Raw genomic sequence first — 25,086 nt, 5'->3', positions numbered from 1 at the left:
GCAACAAAAACGCAAAACGAAGGCTGTGAGCTGCACTGTGCCTTTAATTTTGGAGACAGGCTGAACTATTGTTTAGAAGAGAAAAGAAAAAAAACCACGTAGCAAATAAACAAGTCGCGTAAGGCGAAATTACTACATTTAGTCAAGCTGTGGAACTCACAGAATGAAACTGAACGCACTGCATTTTTTCACAATGACCGTAGTCCGCCGCTTGTGCAAAACGGAGTGAAACTGACGAGCCTGTTCAGCGCGGTGGTGGTTTCGCTGTGCTGCATAGCACGCTTTTCTGTACCTCTCTTCGTTTTAACTTTCTGAGCGTGTTTTTAATCCAAACATATCATATCTATATGTTTTTGGAATCAGGAACCGACAAGGAATAACATGAAATTGTTTTTAAGGTGTTACGAGTGTGTTCGGGTTGCGGTTCTTGCTCATGTTTATACTCACTGAGTTACTTCCCTTGGATCTGGATCTGGATCTGGATCTGGATAAACCGCCTGGGTTGGTGGTTTGCGGGTGCGAATGCGTATACGCACGGTTCAGTGTGCTTTCGCGAAAGGGTGTGTCATATGCACGGCTAGAACTAAGATACTTCTTGATTTCAGTAAATAGTTTCATTACATGTCAACTAGTTCGTTTTTAAATGATTTTTTAGAGATCGCCAAGTGGTATTGTGTGAATAACATCATTCGATCGATTGTACGCACGGCGCCGTGCTTCTAGTAGCTCAGTCCATTCCTTCTTTCCGGTGTGGAAACAGACGTGTTTCTGGCGAAAGAATCGGCGTTTTCAACTCGCCATATCTTCATATTCATTCGGACTAGAACAACGAAATATAAATTTCTTGTAAAAAAAATCCCGAGCCTTGCGACTCTGGTAGTCATTTTCTTACGCGAAGCGGCCTTTGGTAGGTACGACAGTTTTAGTCCCAAGTATATCTAAAACGCACGTGGACGAGTTTTCAATGGCGTATTTGAAGTCTGTGAATGTTGTGATTACAAATCATTTCGGGGCACCCCTCAGTCTATACGCACAGACAAACAAATTGCATGGAACGAAAGTTGAGAGGCTGGACTGTAAGTTGTTGTTTTGACTTCTACAAATCTCGCAGGTCTTTTATGCAAAACAGACTCAAAATTGCATTGTTCACGCAAGTGTAGATGACGAGACTATCGAAGGAATGGAATACACTTGCCTACAGATATAATAGACAGACACTGTCTATTTATATCTATGACTTACCCTAGCCCATATGTTAGAATAAAGAACATACTTTGCTCTTTTGAATGATGTATGATTTGGCACTGTACACAGGATTTTAGACCTGCCCCCGAAGTGATTTTTCCATAAACCCGTCAAAAAGCTCACTCTGTTTTGGCCGTAAAAAGCGCCCAAATGAAGTCAATTTCTAACCTGTGTCGTGTGTTCGAAGGAGTACATCTCAGCGATGCCATTGCCTTGCAACCTCAAAGCAATATATTTTAATAACCCGCTAAATGAACGTTTTTTTTAGTGTGAAATAGTCTAAAAGCCGGAGATTTGCTTCGTTTCTTTGCTGCGACACAAAACCAAAACCAACTATAGATCTGCGGTGACATTATGAGTTCGTTTTCGACATTGCAGTGAAGTTGCGTGGATCTTCGACGATTCCCGTTCGGTTTAATGTGGATAGAGCTTTGATTGAATGTAACTGCTTTGAAAAGTTACAACATGAGTCCTTGGGATCGATGTTTTTCGGTAAACTTCTTCGTATCCTTGACTTTACTTTTGACTTGAACAGATCCAGATCGGCTGGGGCTGTTGATCGCACACAGATCTATATGAAGTTGACTCAACACGGCGAACCGCCGAATCCGTGCCCTCTCGTCGGTCCTACCCCCAAATCCCTTACCAGCCTCAGACCCCACCTCACCATTCTAACCTCACTGGCGTACTATGTGTGATTATCCCTTCCTCATGAAAGAGAAAGTGGAGAAAGGGGAAAAATGAAGATTTTTTCTTACTACACAAGTCAGGGATAGTCAGGGATTGTTGACATGTACATTGTCAAGAGGTCAAAACAAATTTTAAAAGCTGTTGGACACTGCACTAGTGTTGCTCTAATCAAGGCGAGTCTGGAACAATAGGTTCACCCCACCAAAAAGTCAACATGGAATTAGTTATGATTTTTTTTTGCCTTTTTGCTTGGGTACGGCCAAGTCAAAAAGGTGAATAGTCATAACAAGTTCAGTTTGGGGTCTTTTTCAAATCTGTTTGCTGCATCTTTTCTGTGACCATTCTGGCTATGCACTGACAGTCAAAAAAGTGAAGAAGGGGGAAAATGAAGATTTTGGGTGTTGGTTTTTTTGGGACAAATTTTGAAGAAGGGAAAAAGGAAGATTTTGGGTGTTGTTTTTTTCTAAGTCCAAAAAAGATTAGAAATATTCATAACAAATTCAGTTTTGGGTCTTTTTCAAATCTGTTTGATGCATCTTTTCTGTGACCATTGTGGCTATGCACTGACACACAAATAAGTGGAGAAAAGGGAGAAATGAAGATTTTTTCTCACTGCACAACAGTCAGGGATTAGGGTTACATGTTTACATGTACATTGTCAAGAGGTCAAAACAAATTTTAAAAGCTGTTGAACACTGCACTAGTGTTGCTCTAATCAAGGCGAGTCTGGAACAATAGGTCCACCCCACCAAAAAGTGAACATGGAATTAGTTATGATTTTTTTTAGACTTTTGGCTTGGGTACGGCCAAGTGAACAAGGTAGGAAAGGTTAGAAATAGTCATAACAAGTTCACTTTTGGGTCTTTTTCAAATCTGTTTGCTGCATCTTTTCTGTGACCATTGTGGCTATGCACTGACACTCAAAAAGGTGGAGAAAGGGGAAAAATGAAGATTTTTTTCTTACTATACAACAGTCAGGGATAGTCAGGGATTGTTGACATGTACATTGTCAAGAGGTCAAAACAAATTTTTAAAGCTGTTGGACACTGCACTAGTGTTGCTCTAATCAAGGCGAGTCTGGAACAATAGGTCCACCCCACCAAAAAGTCAACATGGAATTAGTTATGATTTTTTTTGCCTTTTTGCTTGGGTACGGCCAAGTCAAAAAGGTGAGAGGGGTTACAAATAGTCATAACAAGTTCAGTTTGGGGTCTTTTTCAAATCTGGTTGATGCATCTTGTCTGTGACCATTGTGGCTATGCACTCAAAGTCAAAAAAGTGCAGAAAGGTGACAAATGAAGATTTTTCCTTCTTTCAAGACAATGTGTGATTTGGCACATTTTGCCTCAGTCTTTATCAAGAGCCTGTCTAACCCACTTTGAAGCTGTTGGAGACTGCAGTAGTGTTCCTTACATCAAGGCGAGTGCACAATGGTGCATTTCGACCCCCCCCCCCCCCCCTAATGTTCACTTTAATATCAATCAATCAATAGATATTCAGTCACAGTTTAACTAACTCATTCACCCTCATCACTCACTCATCCATCCATCACAACAACACTGTTTGATGCACAAACTGACTGCCTTCCGCCCTGGGAAGCCGCTTCGCTTCGCAATAACAACAACACTGAAAACTCGCCGGGAAATACCCCCACCACACGTGTCACACGTGTGCTTGTTTCTTCCGACTAATATCAATTTTGGAGAAAAAAAAGGACAAAACTGGATGAAAAATTCTACGGCCCCAGCAATCTCATTACTCTGAAAGGGGAACCGGAAGTGGCTGGTCCTCAGGTTTCGAAGTTGACCGATATTCCCACTAAAGTGACCTAGATCCAAAGCCAGCCATCCATTAGAATGCCGCGAATTGTTGTTACAGCCCCTGACTTTTTTATGTACGGAATCCGGTAGTCTTTTTGTTGTTGTTAAATAATTATATTGCCAAACGTTATGACATTTTGGGATAATTGAAAAAGTTTCAATACACATTGGCTGAGCACCTGTGTGCTCAAAGGAAATGTCGCTTGTTTTTATTAAAACTAATTTTCAATGGTCATTCGTGCAAACCGTCACACAAACATGCGTGCCTCTGTGAGTATGCGTGTGGCTGCTTTCATAGTTAGGGTGCAAGCGTTTTAATCATTTACCCCACACCAAAAGCCCCCCCCCACACACACACACCCCGATACCTGTCAAATTCCCTCAGAATGCATGAACAATTCCGTTACCTCAGATCATCACCAGGAAAAATTCCTCCGCATCCAAAATATCAGGACTTTAGATATCAGATACCGACTTTATGTAATGCGCTTCAAAATCATATTCGCAAAGAGAGAGAGAGAGAGAGAGAGAGAGAGAGAGAGAGAGAGAGCTGGACACGAAGAAGGGAAGCTACAATCGCCCCAGGCCATATATACTATTTGTTTCCTGAGCCTGGACCATTGAGACGGTTACCTCATAGATCTGTTCATTCTTCAGTTTGTCGGTGTCAAAAGTCCACACAACCGTTCTTTGTCCCGTTCCCGTACCAACCAAGGGCTGCTGCCACAACAATGGAACGCTGCGCAAACGGCCGTTCATGAGAGTGACTGCTGTAACAGCAAAACTTGTGTGAAACATAAGTAATCAATTTATCCACTTGACTATATTCACAACAGGGACCTATCACTCTGCTTTGCATGTTTTTATGCCTACGGATTTTCAAATACTCTGCAACACATGTAACCCAAATTCAACATGTGCCCGTACAATACCGCTGCTTTTATGAAAACATTGCTTCGGCCATGTTGATTTTAGCGACAAGGTGGCCGCGTTTGAGTTTGAGCGAATTAATGTCCTCCTTGGTGGCGTGAAGGAGGGCTAGTTTGCTGTCAAAGCCCTCTTTAGAAAGTTCCTCCGCCACCGTGCTGGGGAGCTGCGCAGACCATTTGTCGAACCGAAAAGGATCTCCGCTGGATTCCATTCTAAGAGCTTGTGAAGAGCGCTGCTGCGACGCGGGCGCAGGTAAAAAGCCAAGTGAGCGGCCCACTGCTGGTCAGTCAAACATGCCTGACATCAGCTCACAATTTAAGACACAAATGCACCATAAAAGCATGCAGACCGAGGGGTTGTGACTGGTGGTACCCACCAGCCACAGGCACAGTAAAAAGAGAGTTTAAATTATATTTATACTAAATAACACTTTAATCAACCAATTTTCTTGTTGGAATTGTAAATCGCTTTGAGCTGTAAATCATGACTTGCGTTATAGAAAAGTGTTTTCTTTTCTATTTTTCATTGTTAGGTGGATTTCAGCGTTTTAGTTATGTTTCTGTCGAGCGAATTTTTTTTAAATACGTTTTTACTACTAAAGGAGTTATAATTTAATGTGTACACCCTCGAGAAACCTCGATCATTTTCTGAAAATGCACGTTGATAAGTACCGTTTTATGATAAAGTTATACTCTCCATTCATTTATATACACAAACTAATGTTTCATTTATCATTTGTAGAGCTAAATATGTCAGTTGGGATCATGTTAAGAATCGCAGTGTTTTTCGCAAAATCGTACTTGACAACCCCCAGTAAAAAAATTCTAAAAAAAAAGTTCATACGTCAACCTCTTTTTTTCTTTGCACAGATGTGTCCATATTGCTTAGAGGAACCTGTGCACAAAATGTGTAATGTTTCTTTCACGCGATTTGAACACACAAGTAACCCCTTAAGAATCGCAGTGTTTTTCGCAGAATCGTACTTGACAACCCCCGGTAAAAAAATTCTACAAAAAAATTAATACGTCGACCACCTTTTTTCTTTGCACAGATGTGTCCATATTGCTTAGAGGAACCTGTGCACAAAATGTGTAATGTTTCTTTCACGCGAATTTTTTTTAAATACGTTTTTACTACTAAAGGAGTGATAATTTTATGTGTACGCCCTCGATAAACCTCGATCATTTTCTGAAAATGCACGTTGATAAGTACCGTTTTATGATAAAGTTATACTCTCCATTCATTTATATACACAAACTAATGTCTCATTTATTATTTGTAGAGCTAAATATGTCAGTTGGGATCATGTTAAAAATCGCAGTGTTTTTCGCAAAATCGTACTTGACAACCCCCAGTAAAAAAATTCTAAAAAAAAAGTTAATACGTCAACCTCTTTTTTTCTTTGCACAGATGTGTCCATATTGCTTAGAGGAACCTGTGCACAAAATGTGTAATGTTTCTTTCACGCGATTTGAACACACAAGTAACCCCTTAAGAATCGCAGTGTTTTTCGCAAAATCGTACTTGACAACCCCCGGTAAAAAAATTCTAAAAAAAAAATGAATACGTCGACCCCCTTTTTTCTTTGCACAGATGTGTCCATGTTGCTTAGAGGAACCTGTGCACAAAATGTGTAATGTTTCTTTCACGCGAATTTTTTTTAAATACGTTTTTACTACTAAAGGAGTGATAATTTTATGTGTACGCCCTCGATAAACCTCGATCATTTTCTGAAAATGCACGTTGATAAGTACCGTTTTATGATAAAGTTATACTCTCCATTCATTTATATACACAAACTAATGTCTCATTTATTATTTGTAGAGCTAAATATGTCAGTTGGGATCATGTTAAAAATCGCAGTGTTTTTCGCAAAATCGTACTTGACAACCCCCAGTAAAAAAATTCTAAAAAAAAAGTTAATACGTCGACCCCCTTTTTTCTTTGCACAGATGTGTCCATATTGCTTAAAGGAACCTGTGCACAAAATGTGCAATGTTTCTTTCACGCGATTTGAACACACAAGTAACCCCTTAAATCGATTTGGGAAATTTAATTTTGATCATAATTTTTATATTTTTAATTTTGAGAGCTTGTTTTTAATCCAAATATAACATATTTATATGTTTTTGGAATCAGGAAATTATGTAGAATAAGATGAACGTAAATTTGGATCGTTTTATATAAAAACATTTTATTACAATTTTCAGATTTTTAATCACCAAAGTCATTAATTAATTTTTAAGCCACCAAGCTGAAATGCAATACCGAATTCCGGCCTTCGTCGAAGATTGCTTTACAAAAATGTCAATCAATTTGATTAAAAAAATGAAGGTATGACAGTGCCGCCTCAACTTTTACAAAAAGCCGGATATGAGGTCATCTAAAGTATTTATCGAAAAAATGAAAAACAAATCCGGGGATATCTTTCCCAGGAACTCTCATGTCAAATTTCATAAAGATCAGTCCAGTAGTTTGGTCTGAATCGCTCTACACACACACACACGCACAGACAGACAGACAGACAGACAGACACACACACACACACACACATACACACACACACACACATACACCACGACCCTCGTCTCGATTCCCCCTCTATGTTAAAACATTTAGTCAAAACTTGACTAAATGTAAAAAGAAGGAAAAATACTTATATGTGAAGGAAAAAAGCAGGAGAAGAGTAATAAGACAGGAACGCGGAATCACCCCTCTTGGGACTTGACCCTTGCAGGTATGTGAACTTAAAGTAGTGTGTGCACAGAATAGAACCAACTCGGTCTGTTTGCAAACGCATGAAAGCAGGAAAGATACCGTCCGGTCAGATTGAATGACAATAACATTGACAGGCTTCCATTTGAAACTTGTCGATTGACATCGTGGATTGGAGGCCGACGACCATCAGATACAAAACGATGCAGTAACAAGAACGCCCTAGAATAAAAAAAATTACAAATAAATATATAGATCTGATTATCATCCTCAGTGTATTGCGCAATACGCAAAAAAATAATCATGCACTGATCGATTAACTACAATCTTCGAGAAATTCCCGAAAACAAGTGACGCTTTGTTTGTTTATTATTACTTCTTACATACTTGTTCACCAAATCATCCACTACGATAATGCTGATGATGTCACTACACGTGCATCAAGTTCAATTTCCAAAGAAACAAGTCGTTATGCCAAAGCTCAGGACGAATCGGAAAACAACGGAAACGACAAGAAGAAATTGAGAACGAAAAAAGAAATGTTGGATTTAACAACAAAATTTGAAAATAAATCCATCTCTGCAAGAAAAAAATGGAGATGCCGGGGATTGAACCCGGGGCCTTTCACATGCGAAGCAAACGCTCTACCACTGAGCTACATCCCCAGATGTCGTAACGAATCGCTTGTGACCATATTTGACTGGCGGAACAAAACGAAGAAATTCGCCAACAAATAGTGACTCATGGTCAAAACCCGAAAAGCAGCGGAAACAAAAACAAATGTGTAATTCAATCAAGACGGGTTAAGAATGTAACAGATTCTTTGATTGGTCAGATTACCGGTTATCAATCCTCGAATAACACAGGAAATAAAATGATTGTTAGTTTGCTTCCAGAGACAAAAAAGGGAAGGAAAAATGCTGATATGTGAAGGAAAAAAGCAGGAGCAGAGTGATAAGATAGGAACGCGGAATCACCTCTTTGGACTTGACCCTTGCAGGTATGTGAACTTTTTTTGTTTTGTTTTGTTTTTTTGCCAAGCACATCATTGTGGGGCTTTTAATGAATAACATGCATCCGTCCACTCACAATATCTTTTCTTTCATCCTTCAACATTTACCACTCAAACAAGTCTATAGAATAATAATCCATGAAACAAATGAAAGGCATCTACGGATATATAGATACATAATTGACCACACTCATTTGGTATACATTCTGACAATTCATTATAAAGACATCTTTCTGAAGTAAGTGACAACTATAAGGCGTACCTATTTTCACAACATTAGGACAAAACAGACATACATAAACAACATAATATTAACCTAGAAGTTATAACGACACATACAAAACGCCGAAAAGCAGGAAAGAGACCGTCGTCAGATTGAATGACAATAACCTTGACAGGCTTCCATTTGAAACTTATCGATTGTCATCTGAAATTGTGAAAGAAAAAATAAATTTTCGATTCAACAACAAAATTTGAAAATAAATCCATCTCAGCAAGAAAAACAAGTCGCGTAAGGCGAAATTACTACATTTAGTCAAGCTGTCGAACTCACAGAATAAAACTGAACGCACTGCATTTTTTCACCAAGACTGCATACTCATAGTTTCGTCAGTCCACCGATCGTGGCAAAGGCAGTAAAATCGACAAGCCAGAATAGTGCGGTAATGGTCGCGCTGAGCGGGATCCAGGTTTCCCAATTGCTTCGTTTCCGGCCGATTTATGTGGAGCACATGATGCGCACAAAAAATATTGGCGGTCTAAAAGTGTCGTCTGCGCAATGATCGCGGCGGCGCCCGCGGCTTTCTTGACCGCCAAGGACGACCGCGCACGTTGTGATACGTCATTCGTTAGACCTCAATAGCACGCTTTTTTTTAACTTTCTGAGCGTGTTTTTAATCCAAACATATCATATCTATATGTTTTTGGAATCAGGAACCGACAAGGAATAATATGAAATTGTTTTTAAATCGATTTCGGAAATTTAATTTTGATCATAATTTTTATATTTTTAATTTTCAGAGCTTGTTTTAAATCCAAATATAACATATTTATATGTTTCTGGAATCAGAAAATGATAAAGAATAAGATGAACGTAATTTTGGATCGTTTAAAAAAAATAATTCAATTACAATTTTCAAATTTTTAATGACCAAAGTCATTGATTAATTGCTTGGCCCAAATTTCAATCAATTTTATTGAAAAATGAGAGTGTGACAGTGCTGCCTCAACTTTTACAAAACGCCGGATATGACGTCATCAAAGACATTTATCCAAAAAATGAAAAAAACGTCTGGGGATATCATACCCAGGAACTCTCCTGTCAAATTTCATAAAGATCGGTCCAGTAGTTTATTCTGAATCGCTCTACACATACACACACAGACAGACAGACAGACAGACAGACAGACAGACACACACACACATATACACCACAACCCTCTCGATTCCCCCTCTATGTTAATGTAAAAATGGAGATACAACCACAACATCTCTCACAAATACAGAAGCAATCGATTAAAAGAAACACAGCAGATCTAAACCATCCAAGGGGGGAAAAACAAAGAGAAAACAAACCATAAAAACATGGAGATGCCGGGGATTGAACCCGGGGCCTTTCACATGCAAAGCGAACGCTCTACCACTGAGCTACATCCCCAGCTGTGGTAATAATAGTCTTGTGACAATAGTTGACTGGAGGAATAAAACGAACAAATTCGCCAACAAAATACTGTAGTGACTCATGGTCAAAACCCGTACAACACAAAGCAGCGGAAACAATAACAAAATTAATGTGTGTATAATTCAATCAAGACGGGTTAAGAATGTAACAGATTCTTTGATTGGTCAGATTGCCGGTTATCAATCCTGGAATAACACAGGAAATAAAATTATTGTAAGTTTGCTGTCCAGAGACAAGAAAAGAAGGAAAAATACTTATATGTGAAGGAAAAAAGCAGGAGAAGAGTAATAAGATAGGAACGCGGAATCACCCCTCTTGGGACTTGACGCTTGCAGGTATGTGAACTTAAAGTAGTGTGTGCACAGAACAGCACCAATTCGGTCTCGGTTTGCAAGCGCACGAAAGCAGGAAAGAGACCGTCCCCCCGGTCAGATTGAATGTCAGAATGACAATAACATTGACAGGCTTCCATTTGAAACTTGTCGATTGACATCGTGGATTGGAGGCCGACGACCATCAGATACAAAACGATGCAGTAACAAGAACGCCCTAGAATTAAAAAAAAATTTAAATAAATATATAGATCTGATTATCAATCAATCAATCAATGAGTCTTATATCGCGCATATTCCGTGGGTACAGTTCTAGGCGCTCTGCAGTGATGCGGTGTGAGATGAAATTTTATACGGCCAGTAGATTGCAGTGATGCGGTGTGAGATGAAATTTTATACGGCCAGTAGATTGCAGCCATGCATTTCGGCGCATATTTACCTTTCACGGCCTATTATTCCAAGTCACACGGGTATAGGACAATAGGTAGACAATTATTAACTGTGCCTAAGCAATTTTGCCAGGAAAGACCCTTTTGTCAATCGTGGGATCTTTAACGTGCACACCCAATGTAGTGTACACGGGGGGAGGTTCGGACACCGAAGAGAGTCTGCACACAAAGTTGACTCTGTGAAATAAATTTCCGCCGAACCTGGGATCGAACTCACGCTGACAGCGGCCAACTGAATACAAATCCAGCGCGCTACCAACTGAGCTATTATCATCCTCAGTGTATTGCCCAATACGCAAACAAATAATCATGCACTGATCAATTAACTACAATCTTCGAGAAATTCCCGAAAACAAGTGACGCTTTGTTTGTTTATTATTACTTCTTACATACTTGTTCACCAAATCATCCACTACAATAATGCTGATGATGTCACTACACGTGCATCAAGTTCAATTTCCAAAGAAACAAGTCGTTATGCCAAAGCTCAAGACGAGTATGAAAACAACGGAAACGACAAGAAGAAATTGAGAACGAAAAAAGAAATGTTGGATTTAACAACAAAATTTGAAAATAAATCCATCTCAGCAAGAAACAAGTCGCGTAAGGCGAAATTACTACATTTAGTCAAGCTGTGGAACTCACAGAATGAAACTGAACGTAGTCCGCCGCTTGTGCAAAAGGCAGTGAAAGTGACGAGCCTGTTTGGCGGGGTAGCGGTTGCGCTGTGCTTCATAGCACGCTTTACTGTACCTCTCTTCGTTTTAACTTTCTGAGCGTGTTTTTAATCCAAACATATCATATCTATATGTTTTTGGAATCAGGAACCGACAAGGAATAAGATGAAATAATTTTTAAAACGATTTCGGAAATTTGATTTTAATCATAATTTTTATATTTTTAATTTTCAGAGCTTGTTTTTAATCCGAATATAACATATTTATATGTTTTTGGAATCAGAACATGATGAAGAATTGAATAATAGTAATTTTGGATCGTTTTATAAAAAAATAATTTCAATTACAATTTTAAGATTTGACCAAAGTCATTAATTAATTTGTAAGCCCCCATGCTGAAATGCAATACCGAAGTCCGGCCTTCGTCGAAGATTGCTTGGCCAAAATTTCAATCAATTTGATTGAAAATTGAGGGTGTGACAGTGCCGCTTCAACTTTTACAAAAAGCCGGATATGACGTCATAAAAGACATTTACGGAAAAAATGAAAAAAACGTCTGGGGATATCATACCCAGGAACTCTCATGTAAAATTTCATAAAGATCGGTCCAGTAGTTTACTCTGAATCGCTCTACACACACACACGCACAGACACAGACACAGACACAGACATACACCACGACCCTCGTCTCGATTCCTCCTCTATGTTAAAACATTTAGTCAAAACTTGACTAAATGTACAAAGAAGAAAATCGTTTTTGTAATCTTATGGCTGGGCCAGTAAAGGGAGGTAATAACATGTTTACCCATCACAAGCGTCTTTTTTCAGCACAGCGAAAGGCACAAAAAAAGTTCACATACTTTTAACTTTAAAACCTTTGCGGGAGGTGGTGTAGTGGAGAAAAATATAGAAAGGAGAAACGAAAAGATATATACGGTCTCTGACTGCGACAATGTGTGGCTGCAGTCTTGGAAAGTAATCAAACTTTTAACCTGATTGTGGCCATTAATGCACACACATTCACAAACACATTTGCACACTCACACAACGAACACCACACAACACACGCACATGCATGCGTACACACACACACACACACACACACACGCCAATAAACACCCACACACATACATAAAGAGCCAGAGGCACGTTTCATGATATTGAGGATTGCAGTTTCCCCCTCACACACAATATTCCAAAATAATAAATAGTCAAACAGGGACCAAAAAACAGTTTGCACCAAGAGTTCAACTTTTTATCTATCCAAAACAGTAAAAAAAATTATATGAACATTCGTATTTCCAAGATGATTGGCGTTCCAAGACGCTATATCCTAAAACCCCCAAAACATGCTTTTACAACTTTAGTGCATAATAACTGCCCAAAGGTGCAGTTTAAAGCAACCATTGATAATAATTTTTAACATACTCCTTGAACACATTAAGAAAAATGGTTAACTTGCAAATAAAGGGACAGCATTGATCAGAACAATGGTAAGATAAAGGACGCTACTTATATTTTGTACATTTTTTATCTTTATCGTTTCCTGTAGACCTCAGAAGTTATAGCCAGCTTAAGAAATCATTCTAAAATCGAAAAACAAACATATATACATTTTGTACGCAGAGTAGATTGATATTTGACACAGTCACACAGACATACGTGGGCTATAGGGCAACCCTACCCCCTAAATTTGAAAACGGGGTCAATTTCTTAACTGCATGTATTCAGCAAAACAATCCATAAAAAAAAAAAATCACAAATAATGAACTTATGACTTTAGAAAAGCATTCAAAAATGCATATATACAACGCTTTTTCTTTGTTCCCAATTCAAGGGGGTGTGCTATTCTCAGGTAACACTGTGAACGCTCAAATGAGACTTGATCACATGTCAAAAAAAGTAATCCCCCCTGTTGTTCATGGTTGGTTGGTGGGATTTTTTTTATCTGAGCCATTGGCAAGCATGAAATGTCATTAACATTAGGAAAGACATAGTATCTCTCATTGTCTTTTGCGCGCAAACACTTCACACAGATCTCCTCTCGATCTGGCCCATCGGGGAAATGGGTTGACTTGGGGATGATCACCGCCCTGTATCTCTCCACCTTTCCATCCATGCTGACAAAGTCAGCGGTCACAAAGTCCCCAACTTGAATGTCTCTTTGTGGGACAAAGAACCTGGTTTTCACGACTGGCACCACATGGTTGGCTGACCACGCGGCATCCAGTGGCGTGTTGTGGGTAGACGTCCATTGGACATAAATTGGGAAGGACGTCGCTGGATCATCTGGTTTGCATACTTTGTTCATGTACAACATTTAGTCAAGCTGTCGAACTAACAGAATGAAACTGAACTCACTGCATTTTTACAGCAACAGCGTATACTCGTAGCATCGTCAGTTCACCGCTCGATGCAAAGGCAGTGACATTGACAAGAAGAGCGGGGTAGTAGTTGCGCTGAGAAGGATCGATAGCACGCTTTTCTATCTCTATTCTTTTTAACTTTCTGAGCGTGTTTTTAATCCAAACATATCACATCTATATGTTTTTGGAATCAGGAACCCACAAGGAATAAGATGAAATTGTTTTTAAATCGATTTCGGAAATTTTGTTTTAATAATAATTTTTATATTTTTAATTTTCAGAGCTTGTTTTTAATCCGAATATAACATATTTATATGTTTTTGGAATCAGAAAATGATGAAGAATAAGATGAATGTAAATTTGTATCGTTTTAAAAACAAATTTTTTTTTTTACAATTTTCAGGTTTTCAATGACCAAAGTTATCAATTAATTTTTAAGCCACCAAATTGAAATGCAATACCGAAGTCCGACCTTCGTCAGAGATTGCTTGGCCAAAATTTCAATCAATTTGATTGAAAAATGAGGGTGTGACACTGCCGCCTCAACTTTTACAAAAAGCCGGATATGACGTCATCAAAGGTATTTATCGAAAAAAATAAAAAAAAATATCCGGGGATATCATTCCCAGGAACTCTCATGTCAAATGTCATAAAGATCGGTCCAGTAGTTTGGTCTGAATCGCTCTACACACACACACATACACACGCACAGACAGACACACACACATACACCACGACCCTCGTCTCGATTCCCCCTCTACGTTAAAACATTATTTTAGTCAAAACTTGACTAAATGTAAAAATAAAAAATAAAAAATAAAAAAATGGGATAGCGGCGAAACGGGATTGCGCCAAAATGGGATGCGATAGTAAGATGACGCTTGGCTTGTGAAATGTCGCCAAAATGGGACGGCGGCAAAACGGGATTGCACGTAAATGGGATATTGCGCGAATTAAAAACGAAGGAGTAGACCCTAAGTTTCTCGTACGAGATGTTTACTGGGAGTAAATATTTGGGGAGTAAAAATTTAGTTCCTTGTGGAGTTCTTTTTTCGTACAAGATTTTTACTGGAAGTTTACTCCGGAGTCAATTTTTCGTGGAGTAAAAATTTCGTGTTACACCGGTTCATGACCGTTGTGGTAACGAGCGCACATTGCTGTCTCCATATTGTGTTCCTACGAATCGAAAGTATGATCGCCAAGCCCTTCTGTCATTGAAGGCAACGTTCGATATTTGCGTCTGTCAGCGTCGCCAACGTTCGACAGATTGTACTACTGTTACTCACAAACTTTCAATTTACACAATGAAATGCCAATAACATGCAAACACAACAATGGGAGACGAAGGGAAAACCTACTAGCGATTGAAATTATGCAAACGAACTCACAAATCCCTCACTTTCCGAATGCAAATGCTGCAAATCCGTATGCGCGCGTCGCTGTGCCGAACGTTGGGTTGCCGAACGTTGCTGACAGACGCAACAAAACTTGATCAAAAGGCACTAAAAACGATTAAATGTTTTACTTACTGGGTATCGCATTCCTCTTTTTCTTCCTGCAGACGATATGAAGCGGTTGAAACGTCGTTTCCGATGAAAGGCTCGGTTATTTCCGTTAAAAACGAAGTTTGCCGAACGTGTGATTCCGTCTACAGACACCGGTCGGATCACAACAAAAATGTTCATTCTTTGCGATTTTGTGATACTGTTGATGATACACCTGCTTTCCAGTGAAGAACATCAATAAAATGATGTTCACAAGCAAGAATAACAGACAAAAGCACGCGATGTGTAAAATTAGGCTTTGCTTTGCAAACAAAGCACGTGTTTTTTTTTACTGACAGACACTTTCGGTGGCGATTGAAAATTTTTCCAGAAACGGTTTTATGCTCCCATTTGATATTTTTTCCCTATTTTATCTAGTCAGAGACTAACCTTGTGTATTAATTGAATTAATAACCCCATTATCATATGTTTTGTGTGATATTTCGTGTCTGCTTGAATCACACTTTGAGATGGGGTCATGTGACAGAAGGAAATGGTGTCTGTCAGGATTCACACGTTCGCTTCGAAAAACGCGCTCAAATAATTGCTCAAACACAAACATTTTAGCTTTTATTTATTTTTTTGTATTGCAAATACCATACTTACTCATGCCAAGCAGAAAAAATGATGAAAATCAACACAGTAAGCAAGTAATTTGAAGGCAAAGTTTACACACATCAAAGAGTCTGATTACCGTGAAACCTGCCCAGAGAGGGTTTTTACGAATGTTGTGTAAAAGCATTAAAAAGTCACATCAAACGTGAAAAAAGAGGTATAGATTTATTCAACATGCAGCAAAATATTGCAAGAAAAAAACTGTTTAGGAAGGGAGGAAGCTACAAAAAGAAATGCTGGACAAGCTAAAATCTTCTCTTTAGGTCAAACAAAACTATATGTTGGTTTAGGGTAACATGACCAAAAAAATAGGGTTGGTAGGTCGACTTTTTTCTTATTTTTGGCTCACGTAAGTGTAGCCTATGCGATCGTAACTTTGTCTGTCTGTGCGTGCGTGCGTGCGTGCGTCTGTGCGTGTGTATGTCTGTGGTAGAAACTCTAACATTTGAAGACGTCACATTACATTGACGTCACATTATGACGTAAGAGGGTTAGACGTCACGCGAAGGAAGTACTGACAGTCTCGGTCATTATTATTTTGAGCGCGCCGAGACTAGTTGGCAGTCGTGTCCTTGTAAGTAGGCTACATGTAACATGCAGACAGACAGATCTAGATCTAGTGTCTCGCTTTCTTGCACAGTTTCACCTATGCTCTTTCTGTGTGTGTGTGTGTGTGTGTGTGTGTGTGTGTGTGTGTGTGTGTGTGTGTGTGTGTGTGTGTGTGTGTGTGTGTGTGTGTCTGTGTGACGGAGTGATTGAGTTTGTGTTACTGTTTGTCGATTTCTTACGTGAGCCTTGATGGCTTCGCCTCTTGTTTTATTTTATTTTTTGTCTCGGTACGATTCGCAAAATGTGCCAGAGGTTGGTCTTTGGGGATTTGTTTTAGAAATGACAATTTTTTTTTAGGGTCGGCGGGAAAAATAGGGTCGGTCGGGTTACCCTAAACCAACATATAGTTTTGTTGCAAGTGAATACCATAAAAACTGCACCATCAAATAAACATGGCACCAACAAGTTACAACTGTTTTCAAACTTAACAAAACGTCAACAGAAAACAATTCATGATAATCTGACAAAGTGGCAAGAAACTGCGAATAAAAATACTTGAAAATCAAAAGATCAACGCAAACAAATCATGATAATCTGACAAAATGACAAGAAAATGCAAATGAAAATACTTCAAAATCAAAAGAATCTGAAGTCAGAAGTCAGCTGCGTAGATGACTGGAAAAAGAAGTTTGCTAGTGTGCAATATCACTTATCACTACACTAGCTATCACAAACAAACTGAAGCATGACTATTCTGTCTCCGAACAGATAGTGTCACCAAAAAACACTCCGCTACAAATCACAGTGAAACTCGAACTTTATTAATGATGCTTTTACAGTTGATAACTTGATACAGAGTGATGATATGGTGAAACTGAAAAGAAAACAGAGGACAACGGTAAGTCACTGTCACGCAAGCAAAACGATCACGAGCATCGATAAAAGAAATATACACGTAAATAAGGTTCAACATTCAATGACTAAATGCTTACAACAACTGTGGTAACTACACGAAAATAAGGATCAAAATCACTGGATAAATACTTACAAAAACTGTGGAAACACAACAGAACAATGAAGCCGTTGAGGGCGTAACGAATATGTGACGACTGAACAGTGACGTTTATAAATGACGTAAAAACTAGACTGACGACGGGCTGACTTTCTACCACAATCACGCAAAAAGAAACGATATTCACGCGAACATACACAATGAAATGAAAGTACGGTAATGAAATAACTGGGGATGTACAGAACAATGACTAAAATAGTTATACAGTGAGACTATTAAGACCCTGTTTTCTCAGACTTCCTGTTCACAAATTCTGTAAATTAACTCCCAATTTCAAGATTCCCTCCTTTCTAATACCTGATTATCCAGAATTTGGGAGTTCTTTTTTAATAAAGTTGTCTCCTTCAACACTTTCTGTACAAATCAATTCCCCATTTCTCCATACTTTGTATATTTTTGTTTTTCCCTTCTATTGTTCATGCTCTTCTCTCCTTTTCTCCTGTGTGCTTGTTTTAAGCCTTAAAAGCGGTTATCAGCTACATGTTACAACATTCAAAGGTAAAAAAAGACGCATAATGCAATATGTGGTTTTGTGCATAGAAAAGGAACATGTCTTTCAAATAGAACAGCACTATGAATAGTACTTGTATGTTACAGAACAACAACGGTTTGAACTATGATTTTCAACTGCTAGTCCATGGCAGTGAATCACATATACTGTACCATGAATAAAGGTATGCACAGACAAAACAGGACTTAATTACACTGCACTGTATACATTCATATGCACACTTTGTTCAAACAGAAAATGTCTCTGGGCAATAAATTAATAACTATATTAATACATACAAATTTTTAAAAAAAGATTGCATTAAAAACAGACAAAAAAGTCAATGGGGAGAAAAAAAGAATAAAGGCAAAACTGACACATGATTTACTTCTAAATGCCAAATTCATGTGTTTCTTTTATACAAGGGGTAGGCTATATTTGTGAACAAAAGTTCACCTGAGCATTTAAGTAAAATCACAGCTGCTTTAAAAGTGATCACATTATTTCTTGAAAATTTTCACAACCGGCGGGATGTAATTGCTCAAGAAGCTGTTTTGATGCATGTTTCTATCAGTTAGCAGCAAGTCATACCATCTCTGACTCTTACATGGCTATCCCCTTTTTACACCCCTGTATATTTGGGTGGGGGGGTGTATAGATTTTACTCTGTCTGTTTGTTTGTTTGCCCTTCTGTCCGCACTTAGATCTCTTACACTCAGTTTTAAGGTCAGCACTTGTTTGTAGTTGACTTGCGTCTGACTTCTTATTGTGACTTCATCTTCAATGATGACTAAAATAATTCCTTTGTGAAACAAAAGTTTGACATTTGTTAATGTTAGGATAGCTGAAATAGGTAAGTTTTCTGGAGCAATTTCAGCGGCTAATTGTTTTGTGCACTGGTACCCATTATTGAGTGTTCATCAGGGAGAAATAAAAGAAAAAATTTGGCAATCTCTGAATTAATGCTGCTGAAGTGCCCCTTCATACTGAAAGTCACAAAAATGCTTTGGTTTCTTACAGTGTGATGTTGCATGTCTGATGAGATATATCCTGTGAGAAGGCCAAAGATTTGAGTGGAGAACCCATGTTGACTTCCCACTTTCTGTCACCATGACATTAAAGGTGGTCGTCTACATTTTTGCTTTTTTTCAATAATCTTATGGTTAGATTTCGCTAAAAAGTTGTCAGATGATGAATGAACCATGGGGAAAAAAGTTATAGAAAAAAAAAATAATGTAAAAAAAGATTTTATTTTTGGGTAGCGTGACTCACGCTTCCAATATTTTGTTTTCTGTTTGCTGCATGGCGATCTTAACTACAAGATCGCCATGGTTTGCTGAGAACATGTGCTTTGCCTAAAAATACTGACCAATCAAATTCATATCACTATGCTTATAGCCACACCCAAACAAGTGCAGCAACAGTTTGACACTGGAGCGCTGTCCACGCTTTTTTTAAATGCACGAAATGCACGGGATTTGAGGGGAGTTTTGCGCTTGGCATTTTCCAAATAAGGATATCCTACTATGAGTACTACGCTGGAATACTACAATGAATTTTCAAACGGCTATACTGGCTTCGTCTTTCCTGATCGAAAGGGGGTGTATTGTTGATAATTGTAGATAATAGACTCTGCATTTTAATGGTCAAATGGCGATTTCGGTATAAAAATGTAGACAAGGACCTTTAAGGGAAGTGTTTGTTGCAACACCCCTAAACAGTACCTCTTCTGTGACACATCTCGCTCTCTTGTGTGACACATCTCGCTCTCTTGTGTGACACATCTCACTCTCTTGTGTGACACATCTCGCTCTCTTGTGTGACACATCTCGCTCTCTTGTGTGACACATCTCGCTCTCTTGTGTGACACATCTCGCTCTCTTGTGTGACACATCTCGCTCTCTTGTGTGACACATCTCGCTCTCACAGTGGATCCTTTCCTTTAAGATCCCCAAATTTAAAACATCCTCCTTTTTAAGACCCTCCTTTCTCAGATGTTCTGTTCATAGTCTCTGTAAATTACCTCCATTTAAACACTCCCTCCTTTTTAAGACCAGAATTGTATTGAACTTGTTAAGCGCTTCGAGCTGTGGAGAAGCGCTATATAAATGTTCCATTATTATTTATTGATATTTTCTCAGATTTGTGGAGGTCTTTAAAGGGGTTCCACTGTACGTCATCTGTGACACGTCTCGCTCTTACTAACGTCACTGCCAGCTGAGAATTTTTCCAGGCTGTTGCGTCACTTTCCAGTACACATCTTTCGTCAGCATGCTGTAGATGCAGGGGGTCTGTTTCTTCTTGTCGTTGTCGGGATTCAGAGGGACGCAAGACTCGTATTCTTGTGCAACGATGTTTATCACACGTGTCAGCATCTGCAGAACATCACGGGAGCCATCGCAATTTTCCAGCACCGAGCACAGCGCTTGGACAAACCATGACCCGTCTGTTGGTCGTCGAAATGCGTAGTAACCTGAAACAAACACAATGATGATGTGAATAAGTACATACAAATGTTACCCGGGAATATTTGAGACTTGAGGTCTCCAAAGAAGAACCTACTGTCTCCTATTAACAAGAACAGATAGGAAAATACTGACAATTTCGTTAGCTACATGCAGTACAAGAAATGTAGTGCTTTGAAATGATTACTTGCACTGTTGCCAGTAATGATCAAACTGTCAACACTTTTAGTCTGTTCAACCTTGTAATATCTAAATGCTGCCGCTTTATTTCAAAAGGCATCAATCAGTCTGGGATAGTACATGGGCGTTTCAAAGTGAAAAGAGACCCACAACGGTAGCGCTGACTGCCAGCACTGACACATAATGATCCAGCTGGATCTTCAAAATAACTCCATGACGCTACTTGAAACCATCTCTGGCTCGCGTGCCTCGTTGACCGGGAGCTAGAGCGCGACAACCATCCCTCCCTTGCAATGGCCCTTTTCATTTTTCTGTCTCTTTTTTTTCCACATCTAAAGTCGGGGTCAAACCCGGGAACATGCCCCTAATGGTTTTACCCTGAGGGAGTTAAACATTACTTATCATCATGGGCTGAAACTTCCACAGCTTTTACATCAGTTGACCTGGGAGATCGGAAAGATCTCCACCCTTTTCCCACCAGACGTGACCTGGCTTCGAACCATCGACCTTCCACTTAGAAGGCCGGCTGCTTATTCACTAGACCATTGCGCCCATCTGGATAGTACACAAAAAACTAACTTTCACAGCAGAAATACCAAAAACAGAAATGTCCAAGTCACAAACCGGGTGGTGTTGCACACATGATGAGGAAGTCTTTGAAACATGGGGCAGGGGAGACAACCACTTCAGGCAGCTCAGGCGCATCCACCTCATCCTGTCCAGCCTGACTTTGTGGTGACATAATGACCTTCACCTCTTGACCTTCGTCTAGACTGCCCCCTCGACACGCCTAGACATAGACAGAGACACAGACAACTGTATTATCTCAAGTGAGAAATGTATACATGTGTAGTTCATTTCACAGAGTAAACAACTAAATAACATGTACACAATTAAAAACAAAGCAATCAACATCAAACAGAATCACAGGCTTTAGCTAAACAACAATAACAATTAAAAAACAACAACGACCAAGCAACACAAAAACGAAAACACCTGACACATTATATCTATGCATCACACATTAGACAGAGATGATATAGAAGCAAATATAAATACATACATGCAATATCTTACAGGCTTACTTTAGCATTACATATATATATATATATATATATATATATATATATATATATATATATATATACAGCCATAGGACTAGGGTGGAAATGTAAAAACTTAGTGGGAGTTAGGTTAAGGAGAAGGATGTTGTGTACCCGAATCGTAAGGTCCTCAATTATTTCTACAATAATCAACAGAATTCAAAGTAGCATCTTGCAGCACCTTTCAAACACCCCTCAACTTTCATTCAATATTTCATCACCAATTTACCTGCAAAAAAAAGAGGCGTGGTTTTCCTTTAAGTGTTGGACAGTTAGTGTCGGAGAAGTAAAGAACAAGCTCTCGTGTGGACATGTAAAAATCTGTGCAGAAAACCACATCTTCTCGCACTTTCCTGTTGAGCAATGCTGACTTCCGGTCCTGTAGCAGTTCGTCACCATGGCTGGATATGGCGAGAACGAAACAGCCTGCACTGGAGTGATCTTCTTTGGCGACTGAAATGTTAAGTTGATGCATTATGACCTTTCAAACATTCTCTTTAATCGCTCTATCATGCAGACATATACTGTACCTGGTCACAACTGCTGAGATTCTGACAGAAAGGCACAGGTATGGATACAGAGAAACATAAAGACAGACAGATACACATATTTTTACACACACACATACACCTACACACAAAAACAAATGCACCCACACACACTCACACACACCCACCCACACACACACACACCCACACCCACACACACACACACACACATATGCAGGGACACGTTCACTCGTAAACGTGATCCCCACCATGAAGAAGAAGAAAAAACAAACCAACAACAAAATGTCCTCCTCTCCACACTTTTTCTCTCTTAACAGGCACCTAAAATGTCATCCAACACCGACCCACCATTTCTACATACTGAAAAAAAGAGGCAGTTAACTTAATTTTCACAGTAGCTATAACCTTACCTTGCTCTAGCATCTGCTTGAACTCGTTGAGCGTACAGTCTTTGACAAGTCGCACTTCAAAGCCAAGCAAGGAAAATGTTCGACAGAGGTTTTGGGCATCAAGTTCACTTCCTGTGCGTCCCTTATGACCTCGAAAAGTCTCGTTGATGACGACAAGTGCGATGCCTCGAGGACCATTGCCAGTGCTGTAATCATCCGAGTCATCCCAGACAACTGGCTCCTGGTTTGCTTGCCTTGATGCAAATGGTTTCCTGCAATGATACAGTGGAACCAGTAAAATGAGGCCACTGCCATGAGAGGACACCTCCTAATAAAGGACGTGTTCTTTTCAATGGCATACAAACAAATTTCAGTTTAAGCTGTTCTGATTTTTTTGAGTCGATTTTAACTCAGGAACCTTGCTTTTGTTAATTTCATTTTCGGGGGTGTTCGTGTCGTCTGTTCTGCTGTATAGGCACTACCTCATGTAAAATCAATCTGTTTTCTGAACAAAGTACAGGAATGAACGGCCTTTCCAGTCATAACATTGGTTTTTACAATAAACCTTCACAAAGATCTGCACTCAAACGCATCCTCCTAGTTTTTTTATGACAGGAAGTTCAGATGCATTTCAAATGCTTCTTATCTATGACTCTTCACTCACATCACTGTCTTCATGGCATCCCTGACAGATGACATGGACATCGGAAAGTCTTTCTCTGAAACAGCACAATTAACACAAATATTGAAATAACATGAACTGCATTAACTTAGAAACAATTTGTGAAACTGTTACAAATATGATCTCCGCAATTTTGCAATGCCTAAATTCCCAATAACATTTCATATCCATACATATTTAAAAGATAGGCGCTCTCCCAGTTTACGTTGCGAAGATAGCCAACACTTGCTCCTGCAACATACCTATACCAGATCCAGATGATTCTAATTATAAGGCATGAGGATCTTGTTGCTACTTCTCAAAAGCGTTTTCATTCTTAGTTTTACAAGTATACCCACCACTACAGCAAAGAATTAAATTACTCACTGACATTTTTTTCTGGATACACTGGAGCATATTTAAGGTACATGTATTTTTGATACTTTTAAAGAGAAGTTAAGTGTAATTTTTCCTTTTAGTGTGTTTTGCTTGTTTTGTTTGTTTTTAATGTAGATAAGACTGCCGTTCACCTCTTCCTTTTTCAATGGGATCGAGAGGAAAGGGGGGGGGGGGGGGGGAGAGACATCTTCAAATTCATCTCTATAAACGTTTGTGTGCAAGAATGTTATCAAATTCAAAGGAAGAATGATACTGCTAAGGAAAAAAAAAAAAAAAAAATAGGTGTGGTTACGGTAACATAGCCACAAAAAAATAGGGTAGGAAGGTAGGCAATCACTTTTTTTTTTTTTTAACTTTTATTTCTAATGTGTACAAATTAAACCTACTTGACAGGGAAATAAGTGTGCGACTCGGGCGCTTTCGCTTTCATTGCGTTTTCTGCATTCGTTTTCTTGGTTGTTTTGGACAAATGTAATAAAAAGTTATAGGGTCGGCCCCTAAAAATAGGGTAGGTCGGGTTACCGTAACCACACCTATTTTTTTTTAGGCCTAACGATTAAAAAACAACAACATATAATTTATAAATCTCATGTCACAGGACAATCCTCATGATAATCACCATCTGATGCCGTTGGAGGATTACTGCAGTCATCATCCATAGCAGTAAATCAAAACTTGTCAGCTATTTTCTCCACGGGTTATTTTGGTTCATAAACACATCATATTTTTAACAATAACAACATCACAATGATTTTTTGGGTCCACTCCTAAGCGAGTTTATTTCTCCTCTGAACTGGTCACAAGCTCAGTGAAGGAGTAACGCGAGTCACATGTATATATACTCCATTAATTAAACTGTGTTGACTGTGTCAATGTGTGCTTCTCGGTCGGGTTGATACAAACGGGTTTTAGCCTGAAATGTGGCTCGTGATTTGTCCAAATCGAAACAAAGGAAATCCCCCATTCCACCGGAAATACCTCCGACAACTATTTTTAACTTCTTTTCACAAGGAACTTAGTCACAGAAAGCTTCAGCTGAACTCAACACAAAAATGTTTATGGAAAGCTAATAAAAACTCTTTATGGATGACCACAGCAAATTCTAATTTTTAAAGCTTAAGATTTAGCGAGGTAATAATGTTCACATTATCAACAACGTTGTGAACAATTTCAAGGGACGTAACTCCTGTAGT

At 39.0% G+C, this 25,086-nt stretch overlaps 1 protein-coding gene and 2 non-coding genes across 3 annotated transcripts; all 3 read right to left on the bottom strand.

The window, feature by feature from the left end:
- Positions 1 to 7,993: 7,993 nt before the first annotated feature.
- Trnaa-cgc (transfer RNA alanine (anticodon CGC)) lies at positions 7,994 to 8,065 on the bottom strand. The gene has a single exon. It is a non-coding gene; the product is annotated as a tRNA-Ala (tRNA).
- A 1,932-nt stretch (positions 8,066 to 9,997) lies between these two features.
- Trnaa-ugc (transfer RNA alanine (anticodon UGC)) lies at positions 9,998 to 10,069 on the bottom strand. The gene has a single exon. It is a non-coding gene; the product is annotated as a tRNA-Ala (tRNA).
- A 6,818-nt stretch (positions 10,070 to 16,887) lies between these two features.
- Positions 16,888 to 25,069, bottom strand: LOC138959895 (caspase-3-like). Its single transcript, XM_070331568.1, has 6 exons — positions 24,513 to 25,069; positions 23,498 to 23,552; positions 22,855 to 23,105; positions 22,165 to 22,388; positions 21,457 to 21,622; positions 16,888 to 20,660 (listed from the first exon to the last, which is right to left on the bottom strand). The coding sequence occupies exons 1-6, from the start codon at positions 24,550 to 24,552 to the stop codon at positions 20,395 to 20,397; spliced, it is 1,002 nt and encodes a 333-aa protein (XP_070187669.1). The 5' UTR covers positions 24,553 to 25,069; the 3' UTR covers positions 16,888 to 20,394.
- Between the last annotated feature and the right edge of the window lie 17 nt (positions 25,070 to 25,086).

Source organism: Littorina saxatilis, linkage group LG2 (genome assembly GCF_037325665.1).
Source record: "Littorina saxatilis isolate snail1 linkage group LG2, US_GU_Lsax_2.0, whole genome shotgun sequence".
In the NCBI taxonomy this organism is placed as follows: Eukaryota; Metazoa; Mollusca; class Gastropoda; order Littorinimorpha; family Littorinidae; genus Littorina; species Littorina saxatilis.
This window is presented reverse-complemented; position numbering and strand designations above follow the sequence as displayed.

Excerpts from the sequence above, each read along its gene's own strand:
- LOC138959895 (XM_070331568.1), bottom strand. The coding sequence starts at position 24,552 with ATGGATGATGACTGCAGTAATCCTCCAACGGCATCAGATG. Across the intron at positions 22,389-22,854 it reads CAAGCAGATGCTAGAGCAAG|TCGCCAAAGAAGATCACTCC; the intron begins GTAAGGTTATAG and ends TTAACATTTCAG. Across the intron at positions 20,661-21,456 it reads CATGTGTGCAACACCACCCG|GTTACTACGCATTTCGACGA; the intron begins GTTTGTGACTTG and ends TGTTTGTTTCAG.